The sequence below is a fragment of the Fukomys damarensis genome, unplaced genomic scaffold (genome assembly GCF_012274545.1).
Source record: "Fukomys damarensis isolate Sample0158 unplaced genomic scaffold, DMR_v1.0_HiC HiC_scaffold_27, whole genome shotgun sequence".
Lineage (NCBI taxonomy): Eukaryota > Metazoa > Chordata > Mammalia > Rodentia > Bathyergidae > Fukomys > Fukomys damarensis.
The window spans coordinates 2,597,346-2,608,798 of NW_022900939.1; the positions used below are offsets into that span (position 1 = coordinate 2,597,346).

The 11,453-nt window shown below is 41.1% G+C and overlaps 2 protein-coding genes across 2 annotated transcripts; one reads left to right on the plus strand and one right to left on the minus strand.

The window, feature by feature from the left end:
* Positions 1–2,233: 2,233 nt before the first annotated feature.
* On the plus strand, positions 2,234–3,537 carry LOC104868363 (olfactory receptor 5B3). The gene is made up of 2 exons (XM_010633123.1): positions 2,234–2,312; positions 2,586–3,537. The coding sequence occupies exon 2, from the start codon at positions 2,605–2,607 to the stop codon at positions 3,535–3,537; it is 933 nt and encodes a 310-aa protein (XP_010631425.1). The 5' UTR covers positions 2,234–2,312; positions 2,586–2,604.
* Positions 3,538–10,173: 6,636 nt separating this feature from the next.
* On the minus strand, positions 10,174–11,112 carry LOC104868439 (olfactory receptor 5B2). Its single transcript, XM_010633197.1, has one exon. The coding sequence runs from the start codon at positions 11,110–11,112 to the stop codon at positions 10,174–10,176; it is 939 nt and encodes a 312-aa protein (XP_010631499.1).
* Positions 11,113–11,453: the final 341 nt, after the last annotated feature.

Consider the following 11,453-nt stretch of genomic DNA (forward strand, 5'->3'; position numbering starts at 1 on the left):
TTCTACGCAAATAAAGTGGAAGTCAGAGACTCTTCCAAGGAAGCCGGCACAGTTAGTGGGAGATTTGGACCTGTGTCCACATTAATGTTCTTTCCTCCTTTTTTACTTGCCGTAGACAAGTTGGTACCTTTTGACCACTACCTGGAAAAGAATTGCTCTAATAAAATTTCTGCAGTATTTCACCGCTGATTATCAGACTTCAGGCTCAATATCCTGTATTGACTGTTGTTTCTCTTCTAGAAAACTGGTAAGTTTCTGTATTCTGTATTTTGATGAGAAGTATAATTCATGCAAACACAGTGGGACAGCTATTCTTACCATGAGTTATTTAAAAAGAGAAATGGAAAGTTTCAACAGGTTTCCCAAAACCTGATGTCAGTTTGGGGTGTAAATAGGAAAACTTCCATTAGAGACAATTAGAGATTGTCATGGCATAGTGAGTTTATTTCCTTAAAAAGTATAAATAAAAATAAGACACACTTGTGCTTAGGTATTAACTTCATCTTATTCACGATGTAGTTTGATTCTCTTTGGAGATAAGCATGAGAAACAAACTTAGAAAAGTGGAATGAGCCTGCTTTAAGATAGAAAATGGTTGTAAAGGAGCTAAGATACTCTGAACGGCACTTTAAACCCAGGCCCCATCTCATGTTTCTTATTACTAGTACGTCTACACAGCTTTACAGGGAGGTGGGTAAAGGCACAGACTGTGCTTAGTGTGAACATTGCTTTAACCCCCGAATCTTGCATCTTTCTTCTAGTAGCGCAGCACATGCACACACACAAATTATATATAAAGGCCTTAGGGTTTAGAACGCAGTACATGCTAAACCTGGCTATGTGTGTTAATGGTGTCAAACAGCGTGTTCAGGGACAGCCTTGCGATGTGGCCAGAGGCTTAGGAGGAAGATGGTAGGGGATTAAAGTATTAGACGGATGTCCATCCACAGGCTTCACGTCTAAAAAAATTAAAATACTCTTCCTACACAAGACTCGAGTCAAATAAAATATCTTTCAACATGGAACGGGCCGCCAAAACAATTCTGTAAGTTAAAGACAGTGGGTAACTGGGAATATTCCACCTTGGTCTCTGAGATTTGGCTATGGAATAAAAAAGAAATTGAAAAGTAAAAAAGAAAACATTTAAGACAAAAAAAACATTCATTTAGTCAAAGTGAAACATGAATTTACAAGAGGAAATTTAAACAAGAAATGGCTCCCACGGAATTTCAGGAGCAAAAATCATATATTTAAAGCAAGGACGGAGAGAAATACTGGGAAACTCAGAAGCCCCAGTGGCTCCAGGGTGGGCTAAAAGGCAAATCGGGGAGAGAAGTTTGCAGACCACACACTCACAACTGAAGCCCTGCTTCTCAGCATCTACCTCAGTGAAACCGAGGTGAAGACCGTTCTTCTAGCCCAGTACTGACTTGAAAGCTAGCGCCTGACAAGCTGAGTTTAACTCTCAGCGTTTTATTGGTGTTTTTATTAATTTTCTTATTTCATTTATTATCTTATTACTGTCCCTGTTCGGCAGATGGAAGCAAGACGTCCAAGGGAGTTAGGTTAGGACCGGTGACTGGTAGGTGGCGAAGAACAGGTCTCTCCTCCGCTCCTTCGGGATTCTAACCCTGTGTGTCCTACGCCGCTGTTCTGTCTTCACTCGGGATGACTCCGCAGGTGACGTCCCCATATCCTTCCGCCTCTGCCAGGCTAGGAGTCTAACTGCAGGGACCCAGGCTAGCCCCGTGTTCATTTTAGTCGGAAGTTCATGCTGTTAGCCACAGCGCGTCAACACGTGTAGGAGTGCTGGCCTTGATTAACCCGAGATTGTGCGGGCCGGGGGCGATGAAAAAGCAATTCAGAGCTTGTGAATTGAGTCAGGATACTTTTGTAGTTGAAAAAGGACCATTGCACTCTCCTACATTTGTTCATTTTCTGGTTCACCTTGAGTGGGAAGCGAACATCCGGTAAACAAGATGAAATTATGACATAACCAATCACCCAGTTCATTATGGAAACGCAGACACCGAGACGGAACCAAAGCAGACAGGGAGTAACTGTTAACCGAGTTAAATTCAATTTGACTTACACTCATTTTAAACAGACTCAGGGATGATTCAGCATGGGTTGAACGTCAGCCTGGTCCAGAGCAGAGACTGACAGATAGCACTTGTGTGGCTATTGATCCACTGCTCAATCTCTTATGCTTCCTGCTTTACACGGACGGTGCAATGACTCGAGCGCCCTGCGTCACTGAGAGGAGACCGGAGTGCAGTCCCACGTGTCAGCTCCTGTTGAGCTCAGGAGGGGTGAGGTGGCAGATGGGTTCATCCACTCAGTTGGGTTTGTAAAGTTATTGACTTGTCTACACTTCAGTAACAAATGTGTACACGTTAAAATTGGGCAGCTAATTCATTAAGATTCCTGTATGCGATGAATGGGTCCAATTGGGTTTTAATTCCATATTTTCTGGGGAATCTCAAAATACAACTTTTCACTACAATGAAAAAATTCTTGTGGTAAATATACTTTCCAACTTCATTTTCTTCTTTATTATGTTCCTTTTTTCCTCACTGCTACAGAGCATCTAGTGATTCTCAGATGACACCAATGGAGAACAGGACAGAGGTGACCGAGTTCCTCCTGCTGGGACTGACCGATGACCCACACCTGTGGCTTCCCCTCTTCATCACCTTCCTCCTCATCTACACCCTCACCGTGGCTGGGAACCTGGGGATGATCCTGCTGATCCTCCTGGACCCTCGTCTGCACACCCCCATGTACTGTTTCCTGGGTAACCTGTCCCTGGTGGATTTCTGCTACTCCTCAGCTGTCACTCCCACAGTCGTGGCTGGGCTGCTTACAGGACACCAGGCCATTTCCTATGGTGCTTGTGCTGCTCAGATGTTCTTTTTTACAGCATTTGCTACTGTGGAAAATTACCTGCTGGCCTCCATGGCCTATGACCGCTATGCAGCCGTGTGCAAGCCCCTGCACTACACCTCTACCATGACAAACAAAGTGTGTGCAGGTCTCATCATATCTTGCTATGTGTGTGCTTTTCTGAGCGCCTCCTTCTACACTGGGGACACATTCAGCCTCTCATTCTGCAAATACAATGCAATCCATCATTTTTTCTGTGATATTCCAGTGGTCATGGCCCTGTCATGTTCTGACAGATATGTTAATGAGCTGGTTCTTATTGATGTAGCCAGCTTTGTTATCTTGTTTGCCCTCCTAGTCATCTTAATATCCTACATATTGATTTTTATTTCCATCATAAAGATGCGCTCAGCTGCAGGACATCGAAAGGCTCTGTCCACCTGTGCCTCCCACTTCACTGCCGTCTCCATCTTCTATGGGACCACGATCTTCATGTACCTGCAGCCCAGCTCCAGTCACTCCATGGACACTGATAAAATCGCCTCTGTGTTCTACACCATGGTGATCCCCATGCTGAACCCTATTGTCTACAGCCTGAGGAACAAGGAGGTCAAGAGTGCTTTCATAAAAATTATTTTGGAGACGAAATAATCTATGGCATTTTGACTTTACTGCTTTGGGAACGCTCAAAACCTTTTTCATTCCTCATATGTCTTCATGTAGTCCATCAAAAATTAATGTCAACATTGATACTAAATTTTTGAAGTGATGAGTTTGCCCTTTCAAATACCTGTTGTTTGGAAAAAAAGAAAACGTTATGCACAGAAAATACTATGGGGATGAAGGCATCTAAGGTTTCTTGGGGTCTATGTTCAAAATCCTTGTTAAAGGCATGAAGGCTCATTTTCAATGTCAATGCAAATTTGTATAAAAGAAATGCATGGAGAAGCCCAACAGAAGTGCACACACATGTACTAGAGAACTTGTGCACACGGGTGTGGTAAGTTTCCCAGAATTAAATATAATGTAGCTATTTCTGTTGGTTAATTGTATGTGTCAATTTGAGTGGATTAAGGTACACCCAGTAACTAGTAAAATATTTTTTCTGTGCACATTTCTAAGGAAGTTTCTAGAAGAGACCAGTGTTTGAATCAGTAGACTAGCAAAGATCTTTCTTCATCAATGTAAGTGGCCATCTCTAAGCTATTTAGGGTTTTCTGAAGAGAGCAAAAGGTAGAGGAAAAGAAACCCCCCCCACTCCTCCCCCCACCTCCGTCTCTTTCATCTGAAGCATCTGTATGAGTCACCCACCTGACACATGAAGGAGGGAATGGTAGATTTGGGCTCATGGGTCCAGTGTCACTCTATGTGGCCCAGAAAGGTGATGCAGATATGGTTAGGTTAATAAGAATAAGAAGCAATTCTGTGAGTGATCTAAATGTGATCCCAGGTCTTCCATGAAAGGAAGTCACATGATTTAACTAAAGGGCAGTCAGCAACTTGACCACAAAAGCCAACGTTGAACTGTTGTGTCCACAGATCGTAGATGTCAGCAGCCCCTGAAGGCCAGAGGACGCAGGACATGGAGTGTCCCCTGAGAGCCTGTGAGAGAATCATCAGGCCTTGTCACAAGTCTCCAGGATGCAGGAATTGGTTACAGAACTGTAGGAACCCTAAAGTTCCCTCACCTTATTTCTTTCTGTCATAATCTTATATTGCTATTTTATATTTTTAGGAGAATTTACAAGGTAGACTATCTATTCCTGGGCTTTTCTTTGTGGAAAGTTATGGATTAATAACTCAGCCTCTATACCACTTATAAGCACATTCAAGTTTTCTCTTTCTCTGTAGTCGTGGTGGGTGGTGTGAGTGTTCAGGATGACGTATTTTCTCTGTGTTATCCAACATGTTGGTGTGCAGTTATTCATAATATGCAGTTCTAATCATTCTTATTTCTCCAAGACCAGTAGAGTAGCCCTCAGTTTCATCTACGATTTTGGTAAATTAGTTTTTTCTTTTGTCACAGTCAGCCTGAAAAGTGTTCTCATCAAATTGATGATGTCACACAATTGCGGTTTTGCAATTGTCTCTACTCTTGATATCTATTCTTGCCTCTTTATTCTCTGCTCCTTTTTTTCCTTTTTGTACTGCTTCTGGTTTGTCTTCCTCTCTTAATATTATTTCCTTAAATTTTTTCATTTAAGTTTTCATTAAGAACAGTAGGTATGATGACATTCATAATTGGGAATTTGTAGCTGTACACAATATACCTTGGTACTTGTTATCTTTTGTCATTGCCCTGGCCCCATTTCAGCCCCTCCACCCCTCCCTATTTAACAAGACTTTGTTTCCATTTTTTCATATTTTTTCTTTCCCTTCTTTCCTTTCCTTTAATCCTCCCACTTCCTCCTCCCCTTTAGACCATTTATTCCTATTCCACATTCTGAACTGCAAGAGAAACCACCAACAGAGCTTACAGACAACCTGCAATGTGGGCAAAAATTTTTTCCAGCTGTTTTTCAGACAGAGGTCTACTATCTGCACTGTATAAAGAACTAAAATAAATAAATAAATAAATCAGACTCCCAAAATTTAAAGACCCAATTAAAAAATGGGCATCTGAAACAAACAGACATTTCTAAGACAAAGAAGTAAAAGCAGCAAATAAACATAGGGAAAAATACTCAACATCACTGGTCATTTGAGAGATACAGATGAAAACACTGAGATTCCACCTCGTCCCTGAATGTGTAGCTGCTATCATGAAGTGAACCAATAACAAATGCTGGTGGGGTTGTGGGGAGAAAGGAACTCTTCTTCATTGTTGGTGGGAGTGCAGACTGGTGCAACCTCTGTGGGAAACAAGATGGAGATACCTTAGGGGCTGGGGATTTAGCCCAGTGGTGCTGCTGCCTCACTAGTGCGAGGTCTCAAGTTTGATTCCTAGTACCGAGAGAGAGAGAGAGAGAGAGAGAGAGCTTAAACAAGTAGGACTAGAGGACCCATTTGATCCAGATATTCCCTGGCTGGGTATCTTCCCCCCCAAATTACAAGAATCATATGACAGCTTTATATGCTCACCCATATTTATAGCATCACAATTTGTAATAGCTAAAGCTTGGAAACAGCACATTTGCCCATCAACTGGAGACTGGATAAAGAAGATGTGGTATATATATATCTATAGTATACATATACATATATATATAAGTACCATTCAGCCGTAAAGAATGAGAAACTAGAGATATTTTTAACTAAATGTAGGCACATTGAGGCCATACTCTTAAGTGAAATAAATAGGAACACATCGGTAAATACTGAATAGTTTCTCTGGTGTGAGCAACTGAAAGTGTAAATAAGAATCAAAATGTATAATTCATAATGTGAAATAGCAAAAGGTCTAAAGGAGTAGGTGAAAGGATAGGAGGAAAAGGAAATAATATGAGAAAAGGCAAAAATGGAAACAAAGTCTGTAAATAGGGTGAGGCAGAGGGGTTGAACAGAGGGCAGGGGAATGGGAAAAAATAAGAACCAAGATATATTATGTAGAGGTACAAACTCCCAATATTGAATGTCAGCATATTCTATACCTAAAATGTACTGATAAAAAAATGAAAAAAATCCACTCATGTCTTATGTTTTTTATTGAAATAATTTATTCTATTTATATTTACTGACAGGCAGTGTATTACTATAGCCATTTTGTAACTTGTTTTCTCATTTCATTATTGTTTCTTTCTTTTTTTTCACTTTGTTTTAATGATTTACAATAAATTTGTGTGTGGTCTGATTTTTTACTTATTGTATTTGGTTCATCTACTATAATTTTTTATTTGTATATACTGCAAAGCTTATGACAACCATCTTTTACTTATAAGAAGTTTCTTTGAAATGATAGCACTTGAGATTATTGTGAAAGTTAAGAATGGAATAAAACTTCAGAAAATTCTGGATAAGAAAGCTATACACTAGTACATTCCTTTCTATATTACATTCTTGGTATCCCATATTACCCCTATAAGTGTTGTCCATCTTATAACACAGTAATGTAGTTAGTTAGCATTATTTTTATTTTTTTCAACCTTCATGCTAAAGATATGAGCAGTATTTATGACATGTTTACAATATAACAGCATTTTGAAAATGTCTCAATAATTACTGATGTCAGGGAATTTATAGTAATCTCACTTTGTTTCTTATTCATTGGTGTCTCTTTCAATTGATGAATATATGGGCACTGATGAAGTATTTATTAGTCTTCCAAATCTTATTTGAGTTGTGTTCTGTCTACCTAGAAATTGTAAGCTACTTGTTTTTTCTGAACCTGTATCATTTCCAAAATTTAAGCACTGGGCATAGTCTGAGTTCAGTTCTGCCAGAGATGTGCTGGTGGTGTGCTGTCACTGTTTTAGAACTAGAAGGCAAGCCAAGCACAGATTTTTCCCACCACATTTTGTGTGATTTTTCAGCATATTGAGGGGACTGCTGAGAAAGCATAGCCTGTGCTGACAGCCTTTCAGTAAGTATAAGGTAGAGACAAAGACCCTGTCCGCACTCATCAGCTCCTCATGCTAAGACAGTTCGGGATCTTAGAAGAGTCACCATGGATGTGCCGACTTAAACATTTGGGCCAATGTCTTGGCTACCAACAATGCAATTCTGTGGCCCACTCAAAACTCACAGTCTGGCAATAGAAGCACAGACAGAACAAAGCTTCACACTGCTGTTGACTGTCTCTTGTTGAGCTGGACTTCAGTACAAAACTGACGCTAAAAGCAACAAGTGGTGTGGGCTAGAACCGATGTCTGAGAGTTTTGGGCCACAGGTCTTAGAGCACTGTGCTCTTTCACTTGATCTTAGGCAAAAGTCTGGAAAACAATGTATGGCTCTTTCAGATCCTCTGTCCACAGGCAGGCCTCGTGATGCTGTTTTTCACATCAGCCTATTACACGTTTTCCCAAGCCAGTCACTAAATTCATTTCGAAGTTCGAGCTTACAATCTGTCCTAGTTACCTTTCTCTTGTTGGTGAGACAAAATAGGCAGCATCCAAAGCTAAAGGAAGAAAGGTTTTGTAGCTCACTCTTTTAGAGGTTGCAGTCCATAATCAGCTGGCTCCAAGGCAGGGTGGCACATAAAGGAGGGGCAGCATTTTATGGAGGTGGAAGAGAGCAAAGGCAACAAGGAATGTAGCAGCACCTGTCTGCCCCTTTTCGCTTATCCAGGCTACTTAGTAGACCTCCACCCTTCATCCTAGTGCCCCTGAGCCCAGTGTGGCATCACAAATCAATTCCAACTTCACACACCCTAGATCAAGTCAACTCTGAAAAAGCCCCCGACCACAGGAGGCTTTGGGGGACATCCAGACACAAACCATAACATGACCCTAATCTGCTGCCAGTGAATGGAGCCTGGCTTTACACTCTGAGTAAAGTGGGTGTTGGTGCAGGCAGTCCCTTGGACACCCAGGCTGACACTAAACCTGGTTGTTTCTTGATGTCACAACTGTAAGGTCAGGCAGAGCTTTGAGAGCCCCCTGAAGCTCAACGAAGTAGCGGGTGTTTCTATAGAACAAAGCTGTGCCCCCCCCAATAACAGGCAGTTTCTGGCTGGTCCTAAGGCAGTTCTAAGTGGATCTGTACATGCTGGGTTTTGGTTTCTGTTTCCCAAAGTTATCAGTCTTTTCTTGGTAGAGGTAAATGTCAAGGTTAAATATTTGTTCTGTGTATCTGGGTTGTTTTACCTCAAATTCAGATTAGGCTTCATAACAAGTACAGAGAATGAGCAAGAGGGGAGAGTGTGCTTGTTGACAGGAGACTGAGAAGCTGAAGAAGGTGGACAGAGAAGGGCTCCATGGCAGAGTCCATTGAGTCAGGGTCCTGAATGGAGAGAGAACATCCAACTGGGGACAGCAAGAGCAAAGGGCCTGTGGTCCGAATTTGGTGGATGTGAAGAAATGGCAAGAAAATCTGTGGAATAGAAGAGGGGAAAAACAGGAGAGTGCAAGGGAGAATTAATTAACCTAAATAGAAATGAGTGGCAAACATTACAATTATATATTCTATTATAATTCTATTATAATCATATTAAGAAAAAATGTGCAATATTGTAGGCTTTAATTCTTAATTTGAATGAGTAGTGATTATGAATAAGTGAAAAAGATGGCTGCATTTTCTGCATTTTATTGTTCTATTCTATCCTTTAGAAAATATGATCATGTTGAATGTACAGAATGATGACATAGAAATAAATATTAATTCACTTCAGATGTAAGATTTACTCATTGCTGATTAAATTCCAAGAAGACCTTTCTTTCTTAATATATAACATATTTACTGATATGTAAATAGACCCTAAGAATATCACAGAAGATTGAAGAAATTTTGTATGATTACCTAAATCAAGTATCAAGCTAGAGCTTTTAAAGACTACTGTTTTATTTGTGGTTCTCAACTAAATCGGAATTAGCAGAAGAGGTATAGACACGCAGGAGGACGAGTGTTGGGGGAACTGTGGTGTATGACAGGAGGTGTTGGAGTCCCGGAAGTTCCCTCAGCTGTCCTAAGACAAGGCTGGCAGGGGCCCTGTGAGTCTGACAGGAAGGGGAGGGGCCTGGTGTGAGTGTGGGGGACTGGAGACCAAGAAAAGGACAGAAAGAGAGAGAGAGAGAGAGAGAGAGAGAGAGAGAACCTGCACTGTCTTGACTTTTTACGCTATTTCCCACAATGAAGAAGACAGATCTTCCTGCCTAATACACTACTTTAAACAACAGACACTTTGGAAACACTCACAGACACAGAGAAAAAGTTAAAAATGTTTCCTGGCTACCTGTGTATCTCATTATTTAGCCAAATCAAAACATAAAATTAACTGTCACAAGTAGCACATTATATTCATGTATGATGAAAACTACCACATCCATTTCTATTTGTCATCATGAGACCCCCATGAACACTGATTGTATTTATGGGCATCTTTGAGCCTGCTGTACACACATTTCTATTGACATGAGGTCTAACAAAAAACACCCATGTAACATGCATACATCAATATCCTTAACGATGGTTTAGGCAGGAGACATAGGGATATTTTAAGCATTCTCACCCTGTATTTTTTGCTGGACATAATTGCATTTTTCATGTCAAAAGATTTTTGCACAAGTGTAAGGATTACTTCAATAATTTAATTTCAACATATGCCTCAATATGTAACACAACACTTGGAGAAAAGCTAAAAGAAAGTAACCTAGAGGTGGTTCATCTCACAAAGGTACAGTCAAAATCATACACCTAAATGGGCCACCAACAATGAAATGTACTCTTGACCTTTAAGAATGCACTCTTGACCTCCTTGTTCCTCAGGCTGTAGACCAGAGGGTTCAGCATGGGGATCACCATGGTGTAGAACACAGAGGCAATTTTATCAGTGTCCATGGAGTGACTGGATGTGGGCTGCAGGTACATGGACATTGTGGTCCCATAGAAGATGAAGACGGCAGTGAAGTGAGAGGCACAGGTGGACAAAGCCTTGTGATGTCCTACAGCTGAGCGCATCCTTAGGATGGTGCCAAAAATGAAGATGTAGGATGTTGAAATAACCAGGATGGCAAAAAAGATATGAAAGCTCATGAGATAAACAAGAACCAGCTCAGTAACTTTTTTGTCAGAGCAGGAGAGAGCCATGACTGCTGGGCCATCACAGAAAAAGTGATGGACCACATTGGAGCTGCAAAAGGAAAGGCTGAATATGTTACCAACATGGATGCAGGCATTCAGGAATGAGCTGAGATAGCAGCCCATGACGAGACCTGCACACACATCTGCGGTCATGGTGGTGGCGTAGTGCAGGGGCTTGCACACTGCTACATAGCGATCATAGGCCATTGAAGTCAACAGATAATTTTCCACACCAATGAGTCCCGCAAACAGGAACATCTGAGCAGCACAGGCATTGTAGGAAATGACCTTGTTTCCTGTAAGGAGCCCTTTCATGACCATGGGAGTGACAGCTGAGGAGTATCCAAAGTCCACCAGGGACAGATTACCCAGGAAATAGTACATGGGAGTGTGCAGACGAGGGTCCAGGAGGATCAGCAGGAGCATCCCCAGGTTCCCAGCAACAGTGATGGTGTAGATGAGGAGGAAGGTGATGAAGAGGGGAAGCCGCAGGTGTGGGTCATCGGTCAGTCCCAGCAGGAGGAACTCGGTCACCTCTGTCCTGTTCTCCATTGATGCTGTCCAGAACCTCTGTTACTGCTCTAGAAAAAAGAAACATAAAGATATTGAATTGAAGTTAGAAAGTCTAAGTAGGATATATATTATATAACTGTAGAAGAATTTATACTTAAAGATTCTTCAGAAAAATTATTTACTTGAAACCAAGCTGATTCCATTAATTGTATGCACATTGATAAACTTTCAAACCTCAAGAATTTAATAGATCATCTATGTAACTTCAGGATGCATAAATTTATGAAATGAGATTCCTTACCTTCATGAAAATGATGGTGTGGATTTATCTCTCAGGAATTTGCTTCTGCTGAAAACACAAAAACTTACATTCCAATTGC

What these genes read in the sequence shown, in the direction of transcription:
- LOC104868363 (XM_010633123.1), top strand. Translation starts at nt 2,605, where the DNA reads ATGACACCAATGGAGAACAGGACAGAGGTGACCGAGTTCCTCCTGCTG.
- LOC104868439 (XM_010633197.1), bottom strand. Translation starts at nt 11,112, where the DNA reads ATGGAGAACAGGACAGAGGTGACCGAGTTCCTCCTGCTGGGACTGACC.